The sequence below is a fragment of the Megalopta genalis genome, chromosome 1 (genome assembly GCF_051020955.1).
Source record: "Megalopta genalis isolate 19385.01 chromosome 1, iyMegGena1_principal, whole genome shotgun sequence".
Classification (NCBI taxonomy): Eukaryota; Metazoa; Arthropoda; class Insecta; order Hymenoptera; family Halictidae; genus Megalopta; species Megalopta genalis.
The window spans coordinates 36,047,033-36,072,337 of record NC_135013.1 but is presented as its reverse complement, the minus strand read 5'-3'; the positions used below and the strand labels follow the sequence as shown (position 1 = coordinate 36,072,337).

General features: G+C 45.8%; 1 protein-coding gene across 5 annotated transcripts; it reads left to right on the top strand.

The window, feature by feature from the left end:
- The first annotated feature begins 29 nt into the window (after positions 1–29).
- shep (RNA binding motif single stranded interacting protein alan shepard) lies at positions 30–24,407 on the top strand. 5 transcript variants are annotated; one of them, XM_033465969.2, is made up of 11 exons: positions 30–1,887; positions 16,188–16,637; positions 17,895–18,109; positions 18,208–18,266; positions 18,382–18,473; positions 22,721–22,878; positions 22,954–23,107; positions 23,300–23,494; positions 23,738–23,830; positions 23,917–24,080; positions 24,298–24,407. In XM_033465969.2, exons 1-10 carry the CDS (start codon positions 1,831–1,833, stop codon positions 24,064–24,066), a joined length of 1,623 nt encoding a protein of 540 aa, XP_033321860.1. In that variant the 5' UTR covers positions 30–1,830; the 3' UTR covers positions 24,067–24,080; positions 24,298–24,407. The 5 variants fall into 5 exon arrangements, with proteins under 5 accessions (XP_033321860.1, XP_033321855.1, XP_076378547.1 ...); XM_033465964.2 differs by having other exon boundaries at positions 18,382–18,506; XM_076522432.1 differs by having other exon boundaries at positions 18,382–18,527; positions 23,300–23,488.
- Positions 24,408–25,305: the final 898 nt, after the last annotated feature.

Genomic DNA, 25,305 nt, shown 5'->3' with positions numbered 1-25,305 from the left:
CCGTACAGCCGTACAGCGTGCGAACGTGCGAGCGTACAACGTGCAGGCGTGCGAGCATATAGCGCATACGGCTTACGGCTTTCGGTGATACGGAGCGAGCGTGTGTTGAGTGGCGGTCGTGCAGACAGGTGCGGCCGCCGGAGCCCCACCGTTGGTGGTAGGACAACAGCGCCGCCGTGCGACGACTCTCCTCAGTTTCGGGCAAGATGGGCGAACCTCGCCGGGCAGTAGCTTAGACTCTACCTACAAGACAACACATACACTAAATGTTTCCTAACCACAAGTAACAATTAATTGTACATTTATTTTATTTAAGGGAACACAAACTCTATTTTTGTAACATGCTGTATTGGTAGTGCTTCGTGGAATTTGTACGATAGTAAAACAACAAAAAAGAATAAAAAGGTGCGAGGCCACGCGCGAGGTAGAACGGACGAAGACGAGACCCGACGGAAAGCACCGAAAAAGATAGGAAGGTTTCGCGACACATCTCTCTCTCTCTCTCTCTCTCTCTCTGTCGAGAAGAAGACGAAGCGGCGAAGAACGGAACAGCCGAACGAACGAACTGATTGGAAAGAACGAGGAAGGAGGAACGAGGAAAACGGTGAAACGAAAGGAAAGACGCGAGAAAAGAAGCGACGGGGATTGGGAAGACGACGACCGAAACGACGAGGACAACGATAAAAAGGGACAATCCTGACAAAGACTGCAACGAGGTGAATCGGAACGATTGTGCCGCACCAGTGGCAACCACTGGGGCTGAAGACGACAGCGAAGCAGGCGATAATCTCTACGTGGTCTCTCCGCCGCTCGCGTTGCTTCGGCTCTCGGTGTAGCTTGGTTCATTTTTTTCGGTGTGGTGCGTGTTTTAATAACGAGTTACGACGAAGTGGAGAAAAGTGTACAATTGATAGCAGCAGTGAAGTGTATAGACGGCACACCCTCTTGACACTTTACATCCGTCTCGTTTCGATATTGCCATCGGTTCGGCTCTCTACCCCTTCGTGTCGCATATTTCTCTCTTACCAGCATACTTTTGTTACATTTACGTGAATGCGCGCGTGTACATTCGGTCAGTGCAGCAGATAAGCCGCACATACATCTCTCTTCCTTCTGTCTCTTCTTCTCGCTTCGGATCTTCCTCCGTCGCGATCCCCCCTCTCTCTCTCTCTCTCTCTCTCTGTCCCTCCCTTGCACACACACACACACACACACACACTCTCTCTCTCTCTTTTGCTTCGTTACTCTCTGTGATCATCATACACCGTGGTCTCCTTTCGTTACATACGGTGCAAAAGTGATTAATCGTAGCTGCGACTGGACGCATCGGATTTCATTCGGTCTTTTAAAAACGATAATACCGACCGGCTATCGGGTCCCTTTGCCTTCGGTTCGTAACCATACGTACCGTACTTCGTCCTAGGTATACCCCCTCCCGGCAACCCCTCCCCCCCTCGTTTTACGAAGCGTCTCACCCACACCTATTCATCCTCTCTCTCTCTCTCTCTCTCTCCCTCTCTTTATTCCTCGGTCTTTTACTGCCTCCGCTCCACCCTGGTTTATCGGCCGATCAGACTGCAAATTCGTTTGTGACCGTGCAGTGTGGGTTCTGTATCTAACCAGTGTCGAGAGGCAAACGAAAAACACGGCTGACGCCGCTCTCTTGGCGACGCCAGACCAAAAACCAGCAACGACATATAAGTACGATTAGAGAGAAACGCGCGCGAGAAACAGAGGGAAAGAGAGAGAAAGATAGTTTGCCCGTAGTAATAGGGCCGACGGCATTCGGTATCGTTTCGTTCGGGCGCCACGAGCGATAACACCGCTAACATGTCTGTGAGGATGGAAAACGTAGCCGCGCCGAGGAAGCTCAACTACAAAATGATGGTGAGTACCGAGATACGAATAACTCGTCTTGATTTTTCCGCTCCGTTCAGTCTCGTTTCGCGTTGTATCACGCCGTATTGTGTCGTGTCATATCCTACCGCATCGTATCGTATCGTATGGTATCGTATGGTATCGCATCGTATCGTATCGGTGCCGGGTGTAACGTGTGCCGGTCGCATCACGCGTTCAACGTTCATGCTGTTTGGAGAGCGTGCGTGCATAGTTACTTATGTATACATGCTCTTGGAAAACGTAGCATTACCATGGGGGCGGCCGATGGCCACGAACCTTGCGGAATCGACGTAGTTTGACAGTTTGCCGCGGGGCGTCTACTGCCCCACCCAGTCTCCTCTTTCTGTCCCCCACCTTAACCTCTCGAGAGACCGTCTTCGCGTATTCTTTACCTCTCTCTCCCTTTCCCTCTCCCTCTCCCTCTCCCTCTCCCCCTTTCCTCTACCTCCCCCTTTTCTTCCTTCTTTCCTTCCTTCTCATTTTTTTTGTTATTTCGTTCTTCGATCGCATCCTACTGCAACAGCACGTCTCGAACTCGTGTGTTTTCCTATTAAAATACTTTTTTAATGGTTCGGCGTGTCGTTCGTTCTTCTTTCCTTGTGTCGGTACCTGGAATTTCTAATTTTTGAAATTTCTATTCGCTGGTCACACAATTTGAATTTCGTCGCTTATATCGGGTGTTTTTAAACGAAGAAAATTCGTTGAACCAGATATTAGACATTGGTGGCAGTTTATTAAACGATACTCGCGCTTCGATTCCATTCATTACTTGTACAGTCTTCGATTTGTTATCTTTCGTTTAAAAAACAAATCTATCTTTCATTCACTCGAGCATGGCATCACCGGTCTGTCTAGTCTCTATCGATTTAATCGATGAGCGATAAAGAAAACATAGAATCACATGGCGAATGAAATGCTGTGCGCTTTTTAGTTCGTTACCGTTTAATCGCGTGTTTCTAGTCGACTCGTAATCGTTCGATAAATATTTTCTGCCAAACGAATTGATTTTTCATCGCGTCTTCGTAAAATCAGGTTCTTAATCTCATTCGTACGGTCCTGGCATTCTGCGCAGGCTCGTGCCGTCTCTTCCTGTTCTCTACCTACTTTCAATTGCTATGCTTTTCACAGAATATAATTCCTATTAATATGTATTTCTTACTTTTGCGTATCGGGCGTTCTCAATCGAATAAATATAAGTTAATTATCGTGCATCGCTCGAAATTCTAGTCGGATAATTGTAATTGCATTTCAATTACTCGTTTATTGGACTTTGATAAACCAACGCTAAACGAAAAAAAGTTCAAAATGCTTCCAACAAAAAATAAAAAAAAAAATGTATATATATATATATATATATATATACATATACATATTTTTTCTTTGTTGGAAGCATTTTGAATTTTTTTCGTTCCACGCGTAAACGCAAAGTTTGTAGCAGTGAAATATTTCATGTTCGATCAGTTGATAATCGTTGAAGCAGCTTCGTTAACGTTTGACCAAGTAAGTCTCTCTCTCGGCTTCTCAACGCGATATTTAATTGTTTGTGTGAAAGTTACATAAAGTTACTATCCGGAAGCATTTTTAATCTACACATTGAAATTCGACCCAAGGCTTGTCAGTGCAGCCGACTCGATCGTGCGGTTTTAATCGTGTACAATAACGTATCTTTTGCCCTACGACGACAATTTTTTCACACGTTTCTCTCTCTCGTGCGCGCGGGCGCTCTCTCGCGGAAAACGTCAACAGTACCAATATGTACGCGATATCTATTCCGAATTAAAGATTCGTAACGGTCCGTGCGCCGAGCCGAGCACGATATTGTTTGGAAATAATGTTATCAACGTTGTTCGATAATTCCTTGTTTCGCTCTTTTCTGCGGTCCGATTATTATTAACGTAGCCATTGAAAAGGTTATCGCACGCTAAACGCGTTTGAACAGTGACGTGCGAACAGCTGTTCTTTTCAGTGTTGCCAACTACCGGCTCTCGACGATGTCTGCTGCATCGCGACGGGTTCCATTCGTTGAATCGATCGGTGCCATATCGATAACTAATATTTCGTCGACCGAGTCGACCGAGTCGAAATTTTGGTATCGATGAAAAATCTGTGTCGTTGATTCGATCGACTTCGAATCGGCGCGTTTGATCCACGGTTTGATTTTCGACGTTCGTTGCTACATTCGGATTAAGAAACCGTGTTGCGCTAACAGGCGTTGCCGATACGAGTTGCCGAACGGATGATACCGTGGACGACAGCCGAAAGTACATATTTACCTTTCATTATCCCTGTACTTTGAACTCGCCAATCGAAAGTGTTTAATTAACAAATCCAATATTTTGTCGAGATTACAGAACTCCATCCGTAACGCGTTCGTGCCCTCCGATCGTCGTATGTACCGTTCGATGCATTTCCACGGTTACACGGTCCGACAGGCGTTTATTATCTGCATTTTTCGCGTTTCGACGAGAGTTACTCGGCCTTTAGATATTTGATCGTCGGAAGTCTGTAAATATTTCTCGATGAAAGTTCATCGTATTTCGATCATTGGAACTATAATTGATTTAACTCAGCCTCCGACTATTCGGTTTTATGCGAGTATTTACAAATATTCGAGCGTTGCCCGTACTTCTAGGAGTTTCGATATGCACGGTTTATCTATCGAACCGTCGAACTATCGGAGCACGGTTTCCGGATTTATTTCGATTCGTTGTCTCAGAAACAACGCGAACTCTCGCGAGAATCGACGAACAAGCGTCCGAATGGACGAAAACGTGTTGGCATCTCGTCGTCGCTGTTACGCGCTTCTGTACGAAATTCGGAAGCTTTCGCTTCCCAGGAACGTCGACGAGCTTTCCTAACACATCCACGACCAGTTCGAAGTTGTCGTTTATTTCGATCGAAGAGCGCGACATTCGTAATAGGTGCTCGCGTGTCTTTATCTTGGACGCGGTCGTGCACAGGATAAGTTTTGCGGGTTGCTCGTACGTTGTTTCTCGAATCCAGCGTCGGTCTAATCTCCCATTGTTGTTGTTCGAACGAGAAGCAGCAGTAAATAACGCGAATGAATTTTTACTTGTTACATATTTATAATATTTTACTTGTTTTCGGTGAAGATTTTTTTTCTTTCACCGACAACGGATTTAGGACAACGCGTTCGAATCGAAATGAAATAATCTCGGACGACAAATCGAACGCTTCGCGGTAAACGGTTTATCTCGAGGACGGTCCGTGACAGTCGCGCAGCGACGAGGCGAGCAGTCCGCGTACGTAATCGCGATCGAAACAATCGCGGTCCAATTATCGTTACGAATTCTGTGCGACGATTCTGTGTGTTTCTTCTCGGTTGTACTCTAAAGAATTAGGAAATTAAGCTTGTTTCGTTTCACGAGTATTCCCAGTGTATCGCTACTTTTCCAACTCGTTGAACTCGCAGCCCCGTAACGATCGATCGCGTAGCACGGATCTCGAATCGACCATTGTTTACTTATGTTTCGACGGAATCGAAACGAAACGCTGCTTAACCTTTGTAGATAAACATAGCGAAAAAGCGAACGTCTTACACGAGGCGTGCGAGGAGTCCACCTTTTAACGTTGTCGAACGATAACGCGATTGGTTTGGACGATCGGTTCGGGTAAAGACAAAATTTCAACGAATATCTGTCGACGTTGCAAAGCATCGATAGGAGAGACGGATCCAAGAAAATGGAAAGGAAAAAATGGCGCGTGCAACTTTTAATATAGGGAAAAGGCGGCGCGGCTCGGTCCGACTCGGCTCGATTCGATTCGATTCGATTCGATTCGATTCGGTTTGTAGGCGGATAGGAAGAGTACGCTAGGCGGTGGTATACGTAGGAGCGGTAACGGTGGCGTGGTAACGGTAACAGTAACAGTAACGGTGACGGCGACGATGGCGGTGACGGCGACGGCGACGGTGACGACGACGGTGACGGCGACGACGACGACGGCGGTGGTGGTAGCGGTGCGGTAGAGTCGGCGGAGACGGCGACCGATGCAAAACCAGGCAGACGATTAAAGGGACGAGAAAGAGAGAGAGAGAGAGAGAGAGAGAGAGAGAGAGCGAGAGGGGCGGCGAGCAGAGCGGAGCCTAAAGGGAGGCAGGGTCGGAGAAGGGTGCACAGAGAATAGACGCAGCAAGGATATCGATTATTCGCAGTTGCAGCGTCTGTGCAAGGCCTTCCCTTCCGTTCGTCGGCAGAGGACGAACACCCGGAAATCTCGACGACGATACACCGAACCAAGATCGATCCGATTGATTTTTCCTTTCCGGTATTCGAATACTTTCGAATCGAGTTACGCGCGAACCGAACAAGGGATCCGGGTCGGCCATAACACGGCCAACGGTGCTCGAGAACAACCACCCTTTTCTTCTCCTTCTCGACGAATCTTCCGTTCGTTTTATCCGGCGTTTCGTGAAATCTAGCGACGCAACGTATACCCGTGCCGCACGCGTATCTCTTTCCTTTTCCTCGTTCTCGACTTCGTTTGTCGTCGTCGACGAGAATCTTTTAGAATTTGTTACAATTCGCGATCTCTTTCTTACGGGCATACCGATATCGCGCTTTCCGATGGTTACACGGTTGGAAGTTGCAACGATCCTTTTTCTAATTCTTAAACGTTTTACGTTCTCACCGTTTCTTCGTACCGTGTAGAAAGTTTTCGAGATGCGTTCGCTCGCGACTGGCTCGAAGAATCGAATTCGTACACCGGACTCGTTCGATTGGCCGGCTGCCAGAGTTATATAATTATGATCGTGCCGACGGTTGATATCGTTCCGGTAAATTTTTGGAGGTTTTCCGAAAAGACTATTTTAATTATCGTTTCCACGGTCTCTTCGATACGATGAACGAAACGCGACGCGCCCGTACGAAGCAGAGTCGGAGTCGGAGTCGGCGAGAACGGTTCGTCGTTCTATGGAAAAATGCTCGAGATAAGGAGATTCGTTGCGCTCGATCCGTTACGTAAACGAACCGTCCCGGCGATGTCCACCAGTTTCTAACGCTGCCAAACGATTACACGATAACAAAAGATATTCTCAGAATGCAATCGCTAGAACACAGCCGCGATAGATAATAATAGAGTGACGTAAGGAGTAGGCGGTAGGCGACGGGCAGCGTTCTCGTGCACGCGTAAAAACGGTCGCTGGGCTCGGTCGTTCGAGAATTCGCCGCGTCCTCGCCGATGGACGAACGCGTCGAAAACCGTCCGCCGCTTCGTCGTCGACCGCGCGCGGGGACCGTCGATGCGCCCCGCGCACCGATCGGGGAGTTCGCGACGAAACGAACGTTACGATTTCCTGAACCCGCGATAACGAACGACGCGAGACAGGTAGGAGAAAGAGAAAGTCGAACGCGAAGCGCGCATCCGCGAACGATTCGTCGCGATAGGATATCGCGACTGATCCGCCTGCGAAGCTCGCGGAGCGTACGCGAACCCTTGGAAGAAAGCGATCGCGTGTTGCGAATCGAAGACATCGCCCATGGTGACGGACGACGACGACGACGAGCGGTTCGGTCTATAACCGTCTCCGTCCGAGCGGAAGAATTTATTTACACCGAAGCATCGCTCGTCGTTCGGTGTCTGTCGCCCGATTACCCGTTTACCCGTTTACCCGTTTACCCGTTCACCGGTTGACCGGTTCGCGCGCATAATTTGGCCGATGAAACGCGCGGTTGCGATTTCGAGCGTTCTTCAAAGTCGAACATCTGATCGAAAAGCAACAATAAATTGGCTATCGGGAATCGAGCGATCGTCGATGATTCGCGGGGCGAAGAAAGCTGCGAGAGCCGCGTCGACTTTACGAGTGTCGGAGCGGGACGATCGACCAGCGTCCGACAAACCTTGACATTATACCCGGTCGGAAGACCTTGAACTAAAAATGTTTCGTTTCCGAACGGTCTACCCTTTTTCGGTCGTGTCCAGAATCCGGCCAGTCCGCGAATTCGACTTCGAAGGGACCGAATTACCGTCGACGATCACCGGACAACGCAGCGATCACGAACGACAAAGTTTATACCGATCGGTTCGCGGAACGACCGCGAGATTTTATGAAATCGGTAGAACGCGACGGCGATCGGAGGCAGCATTTTCCACGTGATTCCATCGCTGTCGCGTGGCTATCGCACGGCGACGGTAATCCGATAGCGGTCTCGTCGACGTCGTCGACGCTGAACGCGGCATCGGGCGATGCAGGAAGCAAAGTTTCGCGTGCACGTTCCAAAATTCGAAATCTCGTTCCGCGCTTGTGGAATTTGTACGCGAAGGTACAAACGAGAGTCGGTAAAGGACGGTAAACGGGCGAAGGGCGAAGGGGAAAGAAACGATCGGACGTCGGGCGTCGTCGCGTCCGGATACGCGCGCGGAGAAACGGTCTCTCGGACCTATCGTCGACCTATCGCGCTAACGGACGGTCTCGTCGTTTCATCGAACAAGGACTCTTCGGAAACACGCGATCTCGGCTATCGATACTCTTATTTGCCCTAAAGTCGGCTAAAGGGTGTCGGACTCGAGGCCGGACCAGGCAACTGGCCAACCGATGCCATTAGTTTTCCCAACGCCGAGTTTGGGTTACGTCTGGATTTAACGGACTCGTTCGCGTCGGTCGTAACCGCTGAAATCGTTGGCTCTCGGAGCATGTACGCGTACAAGTATACGGTGTACAGGTCTCGGAGATTCTCGACCACGATACGAACGATTCGCGATTCACGGAGACTCGGCCAAACGCGACTCGCGACTCGCGACGACGAGATATCAACGACGATAGTCGTTCGAGATCGGCTGTTCGCTTCGTCGGATCGTTTCGAATAATTACCGGTCGAGATCAGATTTTGTCGGTCGTTTTCGCGCTCGCGCTTCGCTTCGATCCGCGGTTGGGCCGGATCGTCGAGCGTTCCCGGATCGCGCAACGCCCGTCGCGATCGGACGAGACGAGACGCTGCCGCGCCGCGACGCTCGAGCGACGTTCGAGCTCCGGTTCCGACCATATTATGTACCGCGATCGATCGGCGACTCGCGGCCAGCGACCGAGTCCAGCCGGTACGGAAGGATCGATCGGGTGCCACGGATACGTACGCGCGGTGCCGCGCGTGCACGCACTCCATCCGTTAACCGGAAAGCGCTATCGCGTATCGCCAGTGTGTCGCGATGCAGCCATTATTGATTTTTCTATCCCGCTTATTGTTAGCCGGTCGGTCGCGTGCGGTAGGTAAGCGCGGCGCTCTGCCCCCCCCCCCCACCACCACCACCACCCCGCCATCGCCTTACACGCTCTCGCGATCCTCGTTCTTGCCGTAACTCTCTTCCCCTCGTCGCAACGAACACCCGAATCGATCTCGTGTCCACGCCGATGTCTCGACGAGATCGAGAATCGTCTAAATTAGGGCGGCTGTCGTCGTCTCTACGATTATAGGATAGCCCGCGCGTATGGTCCGATGGAAGTCGCGGTTCGGTTCGATGCCGAGCGATCGCTACGAAAGAAATCGATAATTTCGCGCGCGTCGACGTCCGATCGGCGAGATACGGTGAAAGCTACGAAAGACGCGCGGCGGTGGTCTTTCTTTGAAATTGCAACCGGAACACGGCGAACGGAACGGGACCGACGGTATTTTAGAAATCGTTCGTCCGCGACGCGTGCCCGCCCAGCCGATTTTCGTCTCGTCGATCGACGGTCCTGGTCGGCGACCGATTCCGCGCGTTCTCCGTGCAAAAGGACTCTCGATTTTCCATTTCTGCGGCGAGAAAGGAAGTCGATCGCGTTCGAGTCGCGTTAAACCGCGGAAAATCGAGGAAAAGAGAGCCGATGCTCTCCGACGCGTCGCGTTCGCGTAACGCCGTTGTTTGCAACGAGGTACGCGAGCTCGGTGACTGCTCGACTTTCCGTTAATTCCGTTCGAATAACGCGAAAGCTGTGTCGTGTTACCGGCATAGAGGCAACGAACGCGTATCGTTGCCTATCGACCAGGTAACGTCCGGTCCTACGCGCGAGAGAAAGTTTTTCTTTCGTTCGAACGACCGACAACCGTAATTTACGACTCTCGTTCGACGAGCTTATTTTTGAGTCGATCGTTTCGTGACTTTGTCGTCGCATATTTAATAGAGGCTTTTCCGAAAGACCTCGACAGCAAACGGAGACCGTCGTAAATTAGGGGATTATCCTAAGGGATAATAAGGGTACTCGAAGCGGACTCGTCGACCTTTCGGACCTTTCGGACCTTTCGCCAAGAGGGGTCCTGCCCAAAGAAAAGTTCCACAGTATTACCCTCCGATCGCCTTGCTGTTCCGAAAACGAGCACGCTAAGGGCGTAAGGAATAAGACGATGAAAGAGAAAGGGAATGTAGAGAAAGAGAGAGAGAGAGAGAGAGAGAGAGAGAGAGAGAGCGAGCCTCTTCTTCGCTCTCCATTTATTGCCCCATCATATAAAATAACGCCTCTGCCGAAGCGAATTACCCGACTACTAACTACCCGATACGTTTACTCGTTTCATTAAAAATTTATGAAACTCATAATCCGGTAACCGTCTCTTCACCGTTCCGTCTCGCAATTTCGATACGATCGCGCAAAATGCTTCACCATCTACGGCGAAGAGAATATCACCGAATATCGTTGATCCGTGACTATTCGCTGCCTATAATTACGTATTTTTCGTGTAAACACCGGTGCGTCGAGAATGTCTGTATCGAGTCACGAGCCGTCTCGTGTCATAATATTACCGGCTGCTACGATCGAGAGGAACAACGAACGATCGATGAATCCGCGTCGGTAAATGGCTCGCGAGACCAATAAATGCGAGAACAACTGTAAGAACAGCGGACGTCGATCGATAACGCGACGAGGATCGAAAAAACGATTGCGACACGGAGCCGTCGATCGATTACGACGAATTTGATACGTGTCGGATGCTTTATCAACGAAATTTATTATGCGTTTTCCGGCACGGTACGACGCGGTATTACGCGAGCGATGCGGTGCAACGATGGATGATAGATTCTCGGATCAACGGGTTTCGCGACATCGAAATGCGTCCGCGACGCGCTACGTATCTCACTGAAACTGGCAAATGGTACCGCGTGTCCACCTCGAAGATCGTCGACAATTTTTACCAATGATGTTTACGAACAATATTCTTATACAATGTATCGCGATGCCCGATACGTAACTCGGTCGGTAAGGCTCGGCGAAGCTCGATGAGAAAATATTTTCGTTCGAGTCTTATAAACAGCGCGTTCTTCTGCATTCGAAGCGCAACGTCCGCAACGCTCGCCGTGCTTCAGCGCGACTCGTTTCGACTTTAGCCGCGTCCGTCGATAACCGGGAAGATTTATGCCGACACATTTCTCTTCTATCGATCAGCGAACGACCGTTTTCGACGAAACATCGGGTCGGCAGAACTCTCGAAACATTTGGTAGATCTCTTGTTCGGATCGGTCGGAACGTGCGAATTTATGCGAGTCTAGCCCGAACTCGTAGAGCGTCTACGCGTGTCCGTTCAAGGTAAAGAAACGGAATGTCCGGTATGCGTCGGCGAAGAGAGGAACTCTTTCGAGCAGGACGCGAGACGCGACACGACGCGAGCCTGGCGACTGGTTTCCTCTTATCTATCCCCTCTCGCTGCTCCGTTTCTTCTCCCCCTCCCGGTGTTCCCGACGCATCGCGTCGTGCCGCGCCGCGCCGCGCCGCGCCGTCGCGCCTGCCTCGCTCGCTCGCCACGGATCCGTGCATTCACATGTTTGCATGTCGCGTGTTCGCACGTTCACGAGTTCACGAGTTCACGCGTATCGCCATCCATCGCGCGAATCGTTCGGAAATATGGATTTAACCTTGCTTCGATCGAGAGGTTGGTCGCGCGCGTAACTACGGGGCTTTCCGGAAATAGTGGTTTCCTCGATTCGTTTTACCGCTAAGAGATACGAAACGATCGACGTCGACGAGCAACGTTGTCCGGTACACGTTCCTCGACATCGCGCGCCACCGCGATGCACGCGAACGCGAAAGGGATCGGTTCGGTCGCTGGATATACGTGCACGCCTCGCACGCCGGCAACGCGTCGAACAACCGTTTGGCATTGGCATATCGGGGAGGTCGCTGCACGCAAATATCGAGGTTGCACGCGTCTTCCTACTCGAACCCTGCGTAGACGAACTATCGGTTTACGATCGCGCGCGGTCAGGAGCGGGGCGAGCATTGTAATCGAGCGAGACGATACCGGATGGCGGAAAGTAATCGACCAAGGACGAAACGCGAACCGTACCGCTGCGTGCGAGTAGTTCGGTATCCGTGCAAGCACTATCTACGCGCGCGTACATACGTATATCCGGTAGCAAAGTGCTCGCCGACCGTCACGAGTGCTCTACGTATCTCGGCCGTAAAGCGGTAAACGGGAGCGAAACGATTCGCGGACGCTCGATGAACCGTCTGCTGTGTACCGATCGCGGAGAGTACGATCGTATCCTCGCGTGTCCTCTCGCGTACTCTCGCATTCCCTGGCATGCGAACGCGTGCGAGAATTTTAACCTCGTAACGGTGCTTTTCATAGTTGTTCGCTATACGTATATTCGTTAGGGTACCGAGGAGCGCTTAAAACGAACGCGTAATTTAACTTTTTCGAAAGTGCGACGGAGACGCGTAAATGAATCTAAATCGAGATTCTGTCTGTCTCAGCTCGATCGTCGTCCTTCGTTCATTTTACCCTTAAATAATTCCCGGTTAGCGGTTAGCGATTAACGGTCAACGGTTAGCAAAACGATCGGCAAATCGATCTTTTGTCCGGAAAGATCGAACGTTATACGGATAGTAAAGTTTTACGAGCAGCAGTTTTCTACTCCGTTTCGGGACAAAGAGAAGAAGAGAGAGAAACTCGAAGCGAGTCGAGTACGCGTTCCTCTCGCGCTCCAACGACGATGCTGTTTTTGGATACCGAGAGGGAAACGATTCTTCGCGGGTCCACCGATTTCTTCTCCATGCCTTCTCCGAGCTCCTCGAATTCAACGAAACGTAGCCCTCTTTCGTTTCCCTCGAGCTCCCGAAGCGACCGACACACCCCCGGACATCGGTCTCGCTTTGCCCCGATGGTAGCGCGTTACCTCTTACAATTAGCATCTCCTACGGTATTAGCATTTCCTACGAGTTCGGAAATTGGCATTCTTCTTTGGATTCGTGCGTATCCTGGCCCGTGCGACGACTCCCTTTACAAATGCTCGGATCGGTTCTCGACTCTACAACGTGTCACGAGTCGTGACTCACGAGCTAACGAAGAACCATGGCAACGGGCGAGAGAACGCGCGCGTTGCTCTCGTTCTCGGTTCTCTCGTTTCTCTCGGTCAAGATGGGGCGGGAGAACGAAGCTCGGCGAAAAAATAACGAGACCTACGATTTGCCCGTAGATATCGACGCGCGCCGCACCGCACCGCGCCGCGCCGCGCCGGTTCAATTGAACGGCATGCTGTAACGTTGCACGTAGTCGGTCGCTGCGAAATAGAGAACGACGCGTGAAACGGGTATCGTGATGTACCGACCGGATGCCACTTCCTGCTTACCCTTGCCGCGACTACGCATCGTCGTAACGCGCAACCGTGCTCTAACGATAGGTATAAGACGACGCGTGGCCGAGGGTAGCTTCACCCTCGATTCGGCTCAGGAAATTTCTCTACTCGCAGGTTCGAAAACAGGGTTCGACGGCCCGAACCGTTCGATGCGCGCTTTATACTTGGCAACTTTTGCATCGATTTTACTCGACCCGTTGAGACTGTTCGAAGAGACAGAAATCTAGCGTCGGTCCATGATACATCGGACACCGGTTACTCCGGTGGAAAATATCGATGTCCGGTACGAAAAGCAGAAGACGGCAAGAAGATACCGATCGGTCGGTGCAAGAAGCAGAGTCGACGCGCCAGTTTCTCGATAACCGGGTTTCCGAGGGATCCCCGATATCTCTTCGCGCTCGCTCGTTCGCTCTTCTCCCGTCCTTCGTCCTTCGTTCTCCATTGTTCGACCTTGAAAGAACGGAGAACGCGTTACTCGCGTCGATCGTATCCGCAGGTTGAAAACTGTACGGAAAATCGAATCTTTTCGCGTCTCCGATTTATCTTCTCTCTCCGTCGATACACCAGTGGCTGGGAAATTTGGCAAGGAAGGAGAAGAGAAACGGCGTTACTCTCGCAAGAACGATAAATAGCGCAGGAAGCGGCAAGGTTCGAATTTCGCGATAACCGATTTACAGCCGCGACTTTCGGAGACTCGGCTGCGAGCGCGCGTGCGTCGGTGCTGCCCCCTCCCACTCTCTATTTTTTTTCTCTTTTTCTCTTTCTCCCCGTGTTTTGCCATTGATTTGTCCTTGATTTTGAAAGCGCGGTTCGTTTCCAGGCAAATGGTAAACCGTGTTATCGTAACTAGGTAAAAAGTGAAAATTGTCGGGGGAAGGGAGGACTTTCTAAAGAAGCATGGAGAACGCGCCGCTCGAAAAGTCCTGGAAAAGCCTGTCGCTCCACTCGCGATCCTTCGATTCCGCGATAAGGACCCGGCCCGACGCGCGACGTCCCGAGAAAGTCTTTCTCCGAACGCGGACACGAATCTCGAAATTCTAGACGCGCGCGACGCCGTCGAGCGTCCTGGTCGAGAAGCGAATTTATTCGTGGCCGTGGCATCGCTCTCGACCCGGTGTCCTGTACACACCAGTTTCGTTATTCCCAAAAGAAAATTACAGTCTCCTCCGCTCTTCCTTTTCGCAACGACTCGGCGACATTTGCATATTCGACGAAGAAAACGCGTCGTTGCTTTCATTCGATTCGATCGTTACCTTCGAACGACGCTTCTTTTTCTCCGTGTCCTGTAAGTAGGTGAAAGGGAATTAATTCGTCCGGAATTAGAAGATATTCCTATGCTCGAACGGTAGTAGAAAATTCTTTGCGAGTTTCGGGTAAGGTGTTCGATCGTCTTATCGCTGCATTCGTAACGATTCGTAACGAGATTTTCGGTGCTTTAGCAGGCAGCGTCGAATCTTGTTCGGCTGGCTCTCCTATTATTGTAGTTCGGCCGTGCACGGAGGTCAATTGCGATAGATAAGCAGCCGACCTAACCCAGACCCACGCTGTACGTACATACGTACATACGTACATACGTGCATACGTGCATACGCATACGCATACGCATACGTATACGTGTGTCTACATCTCGTCGAATAGCCGAAAAGAACGACAAATATCTCCAGCGATATCGTTTCGAGAATATTTTAAGGCGTAACGCAGTTTGCGAGAGTAGTTTCGAGAACCGCGTGGACCACTTAAGATATTCTACGTATCTACGAGAGCCTCTGTAACTTGCTGGCTAAAAATATTAACCGATACGAATTTGTTTTAGCAAATTGTTCTATATAATTGGAAACATCTGTATAGGAAAATATGCGATGGTTGTCGCGAAATTGCGTCTACGCTTTGATTCCTTCTGTTGCGGTTGTCGCGTCGGTCGCGCGGTATCGTCGCCGTTCGTTTCGGCTAAAGGCCGAAGCCCGCTAGCGCGACGCGCCGTGTCGAGCGGAGCTACCGGCAGCAAATGTCTCCTCGAAAATTTGCTGCCGGGAGCTTCGCTACGCTCCGCACAAGCGAGCATTGGCTCGTATAAAACCACGATCACATTTCTTCTCCGTGCCACCGCGTGTCGCACCAGCGAGCTTCGGCCTTGATCGCAAGCACTCCCGCGAGACAATAATAATCGTCGCGAGAGTACGGTTTATCGCTTGGTGTTACCCGTTGTTCCCTTTCTCGAATCGTACCTGTCGCCTTCGCTTCTTCTGTCTTCACCTTCGCCTTCACCTTCGCCTTCGCCGCTCTGCGCATCGTGTCGAGAAATATAATTCACGTGACCGTGCTTTTAATTAACTTTATCGCATTCGATGCTGCAGCTCTAAATTTAGACCACCTAATTTGCCCTATCGAACAAAAAGATTAGCGTAGAACGCTGTGTTGTACGATCGATATTATGCCTATTGTACGATGCCCACCTAACTTCGCATATATCGGATCGTATTTTGTTTCGAGCGAAATCTCCGATTCTAAGTAACTATGAAAATCTAGGTATAATATATAGAACAGTGCACGGTATTCCGTTGAAATTGGTATTGTCGTCAACGATGACAGTTTCGTGGATTAAGCATACGCCGTATTGCGATACGTTGGTGCGCCTGCGCTTGCACGTGCGCGTGCAAGTTGAAAGTTAGGAAAGGTAGCTTCTTAAGAAGTATATGTATGTATGACACCGAGTTTGATGTTCTCGTTTTCAGGGTACGAACGGCCCGCGACCGACGTACGTGGGTGCTAACAATGGTAACGCCGGTGGCGCCGGGGGCGGCGGCGGCGGCGGCGGTGGAGGCAGCGGCGGTGGCGGCGTCGGCGTAGGTCCAGCAAGTGGCGGAGGTGGCGGCGGCGGAGGTGGCGGCGGCGGCGGTGGCGGAGGCGGAGGCGGACACGGATTGAAGGGGAACACTAGCGGCGGTCCACGAGGCGGAAACCCTGTGCAGTATCGTGCGAGCGGCGCCGCGGCGTGGGGTGCAGCACCACCCTCTCACGCAGCTGCGGCTGCGGCGGCGGCGGCGGCTGCCTACCCGCCGTACACGAGGTACCCGAGCGCAGCGGCCGCGGCTGCGGCGGCCGGTCAGATGCCGGTCGGAGCACAGCAACTACCGCCTACGGCGAATCCCTACGCCACCGCCTCCTACGCACAACACGCGTCGGTAAGTTTGCTCTTTTTTCCTTTATTTTTCTCTCGTCTCCTCTGATTTTTTCTTAATTTCTCTCATTCTCTCTCTCTCTCTCTCTCTCTCTCTCTCGCGCGCGCGCGCCCGTCTTTCCTCATTCTCTCTTTCTCGCTCGTCTTCCCTCATTCTCTCTCATTTCGCCTATTTTTTTCTTTTCCTCGCAGTTTAATTGACGCTAAGCGAATCTCGAGGTTCGATCGATTCGCAAGTGTCAACTGCTTCTTCGCTGTTCGCGACAATTTCGTGGATAACGCTAGGTACTACGGTGCCGATATCGAAAGTATCTGTTGCATAGGTTATCGTATCATAGTATGTCGCTGCACTGCCCTTTCAGAAATTAACCTCCAATAGGGACTATACGAGTGTTGAAATCGTGTAAGTAACTGTCCACCGAACATGCGTCTCTCTACGACAGCGTAGTGTGTCGTGCGTTATGCGCCACAAGCAACATGCGTATACGTATTTAATTTTATCTGTACATATACGAAAAGGAAGAATAAAAAACTTACTAAATCTACTCGAATCGAACGCGAGAGATGACACTTTTTTTTTACTAGAAACAGATATCCAGTTGAAAAACTCGTTACGCTTTGCGCACTGGAAAGGTTAACCCCTTTTTTACGAACCGGGTGGGGCTATGATAACACTGCATACTGTTCTTACACGATGCGCAATCTTTTACGGAGGATTCCAACTCCCCCAAATTTGGCATGAAACTTCTTCATTGATCCGTGGCCACACGTATATATTCCTTACGAAACAAAACATCGTATTTATTGGTATAGTAACACGACACGCATCGATCGGCAGAACATTTTCGAATTGGTTATCGCGGATAAGCTTGATATTGTCGATTCTAATAAAAATTGTAAAAATGTGATATTCCAACGGGTTTTCGCACGGGTTTTCGAGGAACCAATAAATAAGTTGGAGAATCGACGCGTGTTGCACCACGGTGGTTTCCAACCCCTTTTACCGGGTGGGGCTAAAATGATTTTCACGACATCTCGTCGTGTCGTACAGGAGTGGTGTAGTTTTATCTTCGAATGTTCGCAGCTTTTACCCTACCGTGTAGATACACCGTAATAGTTTATTTTGTTTCGTCTTATTTTGTTCTTTCCTTATATTTAATTCGTTAAATTAAATGTTTTAAGTAACGCTATTCCAAATTATCTCAGAAATGTAATGTAGTAGAAGCATATCGTTAAGTAGATTTTGTCTTATGTTTTCCAGTATGGTGGACAACGGGTACCAACGGCCTCTTCCCCAGCTAACACCAATAGTAGTTGTAGCAGTGCTAATGGTAGTCAAAGCGGGACAATGAGCACAAGTCTTAGCAATAATGCTATACAAGGACAGCAGGCAGAGCAACTGTCAAAAACAAATTTGTATATCCGTGGCCTCAACCAAAATACAACTGACAAAGACCTCGTTAACATGTGTTCTCAGTAAGTCGCTCGTGTGTTATTAAAGTATCGAAAAAAAGAACTCGACTTCTTTCGTCGTAAGCAGAATGTGTTTTTTGTGATACATTGTATTTTTGCAGATATGGAACTATCACCTCTACAAAGGCAATTTTGGATAAAAACACAAATAAATGTAAAGGTACTTCTTCAAATTCATTATACTACATTTTGATTTTGTAAAATATAGAATTTTGTAACTCCATGGACCCGGAAGTATCTCATTTATTAATGTTTATTGGAATTGTGTGTTACAGGTTATGGATTTGTAGACTTTGAGTCACCAGTGGCGGCAGAGGGTGCTGTGAAAGCACTGGTCGCCAAGGGCATCCAAGCGCAGATGGCGAAAGTGGGTATCTGGTTGCTCCGTAGACTGCCCAGTGTACGTTGGTTGTGCATGCAAGTACAGTAATACCAGAGTAACAGTAAACCTTTCTTCTCTTTCTTTTTCTGTTTCCCCTTTCTGTCTGTCCTTCTCTCTCTCTCTCTCTCTCTCTCTCTCTCTCTCTCTCTCTCTCTCTCTCTCTCTCTCTGATCTCTTTCTTTCCATCTCTCTTCATTTTCTGTTTTTGTCTTCTTTGTCGTCGTTCTGTCGACGCTGTCACCCTTCTTTGTGTCCATCTGTGATCCTCCTGTTTTTGCATACTTTTACATACTCCTTTATACCCCCCCACTGATACTTGATTATTAAATGCCATTAATTTGAGAGAAATTCTTATTCCAGTACTACTGTGACAAACAGACATATATGCAGTACTTTGATAGATTATTCATAATATATAAAGTTGGATAAAAAGTACTGAAAGTTCAGTTGCAGTGGATGCCATGGTTGTCTTGAAACGATTCGTTTGTAGGTCTCGAACAGACATATTTTCGATTTTCTTATGCGAATTTGCTTATACATTTTTTAAAAAGTTTTATTACAGTAGCTAAAATGATCTACTTTCTTTTTGGTTTACCTCTTTTGATCATAAAAATTGAATCGTTATGATCACGAACAATAATGATTTGTCGTTTTTGGAAAAAGAAATTGTCATTTAAGAACCCAGTATAAAATCGTTTGAATAATTCACTTTAAAATGAACCTATACGAAGGCAAGCATGGCATTGTATCAATGGCATCATTGCTCTGCTCTCAGCCCCTCTAGATACGCTTAGAAATTATATTTTGACTAAAACTATTTAGTATTCCATAATTGTTGCGTTATGTAGGAAATTTGTTTCTAGCATAGTGATATTGAATAAAAAGAAGATAATAAGTATTGTAAGGACTTCAGAAGAAGAAATTGGAAATATTTGTACATAACGACAAGTGAGAAAGGCTAGTTCACAGTATAATTACCGATATAATAAAGTGATTAAATAGTCAAGCAACCTTTGTGGAAAAGGAGTTACTAGGACTATTACTAGAGGGGTAATTTCGAGTACACGCTATATTTTCATTGATAACAAGGATAATACACGAGAAAATTAAATGTAGTAAACAATGGGAAGCAATCGCCCTAAAGTCATAAATATTTGTCTAACACAGTTTTATTTATATGCATATTTATATAGATCCGAAGAATATATTTTGCTAACAGTGAAAATATAGTAGCAGGCAATTATGCGTAATATTAAAGTAAATCGATTGGAAGAAAGATATCTTTATTTTGAAAAGAAACAGCAAAACTCTTCCTATTGGAACCTGTCTCACTTGTCTGAGAGTCTCTAGTATTCACCAGTTCTATCTATCATTCTGCCTCACATACCTACCAAACTGTCGTCGCTTGTTGCTATATCTCGGCCACAAATTGCTGATACTGCTGTGTCAATACATTTACAAATCATGTCTGAAAAATTACACCCATTTCAGCACTAATCGAAGCCTTTAGCAACCATCTAATGTACTTTCAACTATCTGTGTCCACGCATAAAAACCTACGTAAAAGAATTCGCAGCCCCCCTCCCCCCTCACACTGTCAAAACTGTTGAAAAATCTATTTCGTTAAAATTGAATTGAAACCATTAAACTTTAAAATAAAACAATAGAACTCTAGTGCGGGTTGTCTAGTCTGTGGTGTTCGAATGCCATCAGGGTTGACTTAAACTCAATTTTTGGTAGAAAGAATGTCCACATAAACTATTTTACCTACATACGCACATTGTCAAGTGAAAATAACGGCTCCTGCCTACTCGCGTACATTTATTACTTAGAAAACTAACTTGGCATGGTTCTTCTAATCTGGCCGCGGTAAAAGCACGGGGTGCCATCAGCAGCTGTGATGATGTCAGTCGCATGTGATATGATACAACTAAATAATGTACCCGTCATTAACTGTCCTCAGGGTACATGGTACTTACTTACCAGTTAGTGGTGCTATGTGAAGATCAGGTGCTATCTTATTCGTGGGGTGTTGGTTGGCTCTGATTGACACACTTGGCTTAAATAATAAAGTTTAACCAGCACACCAAGCAAAGTTGGATGTGTATAGAGGACCATTTGTGACAACGACCAGTATTACTCGTAAAACGTTTTGTTCACTGTTATCGTTATCTTTGTATTCTTTATTCGTGAACGTTTTCTATTATCAAGCAAATATTACTCCCGTATAAAATCCTGTATACACATTCGCACTTGATCAAGATGTAAATCATTTTATCGAGAATATAAAGTCATTAAGATATATTATGGTTTTATCACACACACTCACACGCATATGTATATTTACTTGTACGTATACATATATGTGTGCATATGTATATAATATTTTAATGAATATATATATACATATATAATGCCATCAGCTTGGCTTATATCATGATATTTTCATTATTTATTCTTTTGTTTTAATGCATTCGCAAGATTGAAGTAAATTGTCGTAAAGTATAAGTATATTCAAGTAACTGTAGAGTTGATTGATTTTTTTGAGAGAAATGGTGGATCTCAAAATATGCTTGAGGGTGCATAAATATCGAATTCAAGTTAGAGTTAAGTTTAATGTACATATATGTTGTATATGTATATGCGCATATATATGTATACAGTACACATATATATACATATATTCCTTTTCATTCTTTGTATATGAAAGTCATATGCAGAGAAAATTTAAGCATGAACACATGTATATGTATGTGCATATATTTTACATATAATGTGTTTTCTATGATAATTGTGAGATAATTTAGCTCACTTTCGTTTTCTGTCTCACTATGTAACCGTATATATGTGAACATGCCTGTGCTTTTTATCATGCTTGTATCTAATAACGTGTCATATGTGATTGAAACTATATTACTGCTTTGAATGGTTACACTTGATATTGTTTAGTAAAACGTGATTAGATGGTTTGCGTTACGTACTTGTGATTTATGACATAAGCATATATGATCATTCAACCGAATACAAAGAATCCTAAAGAAACAGTACAAGTGCAAAAATGATGCGAATCTTCTCCACTAAATTTTTATCGTTGCATCGTTTGTGTAATAAAAGAAAATTTTAGATTACAAATATTTCATACATTTTACAAAAAAAGTGAGAGCAAGAATGAGAATTAGAGTGAGAATGACTGTGGAGAAAGAGAGAAAGCAAATATGAGAGAAAAGTGCGTGAAAGAGACAGAAAGAAGGAGAGGGAGAGAGAGAGAGAGAGAGAGAGAGAGAGAGAGAGAGAGAGAGAGAGATTTAAAAATACTCTTTTGATTACTTTCATTGAGTAAGAAGTGATTGCACAGGCGATATTCACTACACTACTTTTTGTAGATTTATTACTTGTTCATGAGATAGTTACAATTTTAAATCACTAACATATACCATTGAATAGTGAATGCTATAGGCATATGTAGTTTGTTCATTATTATTAATACTTTTGTTCAATTTGGTAAAGGAAGTTTTCTAAGAAAATAAAACACAATGTATTTTACGTGTGAGCATGCTTTGCACATAAATACAGGATACATAATTTGATTTTGACTTGATGACAAGCATCCATAAAGCAAATTTGGAGAACCACCAGATTGTGGTAATGTAATGCCCTGAAGCATGATAACCTCTCAATATTAAGAATAATAATTATCTTGATTCATAATAAAACTTTTTCAATATTTGTCCACTGGTATACTCAAAGTTAGATTAAAATAATTATCATAGTTTGATGATCCTTATAGTAGCACCTCGTAGATTTATGTAATCTTTTGATATACAGAAAGTATCGATAAAAGATTTATTTTAAATACTATGTAAATTTTAGTTTTTAAAATTTTTTGCATTATCATATTGGAATACAATTTAATTTTGAGTTATCATTTTAACATTCGAAATGGATTTGTAGCAAATGAGAACTCTAACTTAGATTTATTTTGTGAATAAGATACTGAAAAAAATACTTTAACTCTGATACTTACTAATTTAACGTTATAAATATATCGTCTGTGCACTCATTTTTAACTATAATTATACAGAAACATGCAAACGTTACCTATAATTCAGTCATGAATGTTAAAATGATAGATATGAAACCTTTTTGAAATTCTATTTATATAAATACATATATATATACATATCCAGGAATATACTACAATAAGTTGCATAGTGTTTTTACTCTCTTCTCAGCAACAGGAGCAGGATCCCACCAATTTGTATATTGCAAACTTACCATTGAACTTCAAAGAAAATGATGTTGAAGGATTGCTCGCTCAGTATGGGCAAGTTATCTCAACGCGTATATTACGCGACACTGCTGGACAAAGTAAAGGTGTTGGATTTGCAAGGTTAGCATCGATGTTTGCATAAATACATGACATATTCTTGGCATTTCATAGCAATAACACGAATATTTGTCCTAGAATGGAGTCCAAAGAGAAATGCGAACAGATTATCCAGATGTTTAATGGAAAGGCGTTGCAAGGAGCTAAAGATCCACTCTTGGTTAAATTTGCTGATGGTGGTAATAAGAAAAAGTCATTATACAAAAGTACAATATGGAGAGAAACTGGAGAGGTAATTGATTTTCTTGGGTAGAAATAAAATATTAAATTGTAGGTACTTTCGTAAAACTTTGTAACTCAGGCATTCCAAACCTACATTACAAATACTATAGAAATACTGTGTTATACTATACGAAGATCGCAGTATGCATACACAGTGTACATGCACGATTAAGCGATATAACGCGTGCGTCTCTGTTTACAGAATATTACACTGAATTATGATACAAGTGGCGTTGGTCAAAATGGAGTTGCAACCACTCACATGCTACCGGCAGCCACTTTAACGCAATATAGTCGTCACTATGGTCAAGCATTACCTGGCTACAGTGTACCAGGAGCCCCATGGGTTACTCCTTATTTGGTGCAAACTGCCCCTCCACATATGCAACAGGTCGACGTGAGTTTTTGTACAATTTTTTCGTTGTTTTTCTTTTTATTTTTCCCCCCTTTGAAATATTATATGTACCTTATTATATTTCTTATTCGTTCGAAGAGTTTGCATACCTTCGATATGTTTTACTTTAGATACGTTTTGCTTCAGATTAGTGTTTTGCTATAGAAAAATCTGCAAGTTTTCAATTAAGATCGATAATAGTATAAATCACAAACTTGAAAATTTGATAGAATTTTAATGTTACAGATGATGCCATCAGCAGATCCTAGCAATCCACAGTACAGTATGATTCCTCAGCTTACAACGCAAATGTCTACATTGCATCTTGGCACTGGTTCCGTAAGTCTCTTTGCTTTTACTTCGATACATACTTGTGTTTGGGTTTAGCTCTCGATCATTATCTATTGCAATATTGCATTTTCCAGTACATAGCAGCAAGCCCACATCCTTATCCTTATACTACTTACCCTCCTAGCATTATTCATACCATGCCATTGGGTGATTCTGAACAGACAAGTAACGCGGCATCTCCTGATGACTCCTATCAACAATACCAAGCTCAGCAGCCTAAGTAGGCTATGGTTTTTAGGTATGGATAACATGTACGTCTCTCTCGCTACATACACGCGCGCACACGCACACACGCGCAACACACACACACACGCACACACACACACACACAAAATGAACGCACGTGCGCGTTTTTTTTAACTTTTCCATTAGATGCACTTGTATAGACAAATCTTTTAGATAAACCTGCACATTTCGGGTCAATGTTATGTAAATTTGTAATTGTGGTATTTCAGATACGATTACACCGAGGGTTATGTAAGTTAGGAGAACAACACCTGTTGAAACGAAGGATTATATTAATGAAGAATAGATGAGACTAAATACATTACATAAAGTCAGATAAGATTCTTCCTCATGATAATTGACTTGCCAGCCATCTTTTATACATTTTATCCACCAGATAAATAGGTGAAAGTAGTTAATATTTTCCAACGATTAGAGAATGAATGTTGTCATAAGAAGGGGGTACGAGTGCTTGTGTCATCTACATTGTTCGGCACCAGCACGGCTCCATACGCTGTAATCGCCAACACATCATTACGACAGTGACAAAGAAAAAATTGATATTCTGCGACGGACAGTTTAGTGTCAAGCTGTTAGGCTTCCAGGATTAACTTTAGGTATTACATTTACTAAGGAGACGATAAGTCGAAGCTGAACGCTTGAGAGTGTGAATAAATATTTTAACAAAAAATGTGTAAACTATAAAAGAAACGCTGCTCAGAAATATACAAAGGAGAATTCTTCCCAAGAAATAATAATAATAATAATTATAATAATAATTATAATAATAACGATATACAGAGAAACAAAAGCACTTCCAATGCTAGAGTTGATAAAGAAAAGAAAAAAGTCATTCAGATTCAGTTGATTATAATCAGTACCTACCGGACTTGTGCCAGCTGGCTGGCCGGTGGCTGAGCTGCGAAAGAAGAGGCGATCGATCAGTGTTCTTTTACCTACGAAGATGCTGAGAACATACTCTTCCTTAACAGCATACACCACCCCATCCACAAATTACACTCTCATCACATATAGGACACTTGCGCGTACACACAGAACGGACGGACGGACGGATGAACGGACGGACGGACGGACGGACGCGGACGAACGGACGGACGAACGGACAGACAGATTATTACATTTTGTTTCTTTTTTTTTTCTGTTTTTGTTCAGACATTCCAAGCCAGGCATATATATTGTATGTATGTATTGCCACGCGAAGATTTTTATCTACTTTT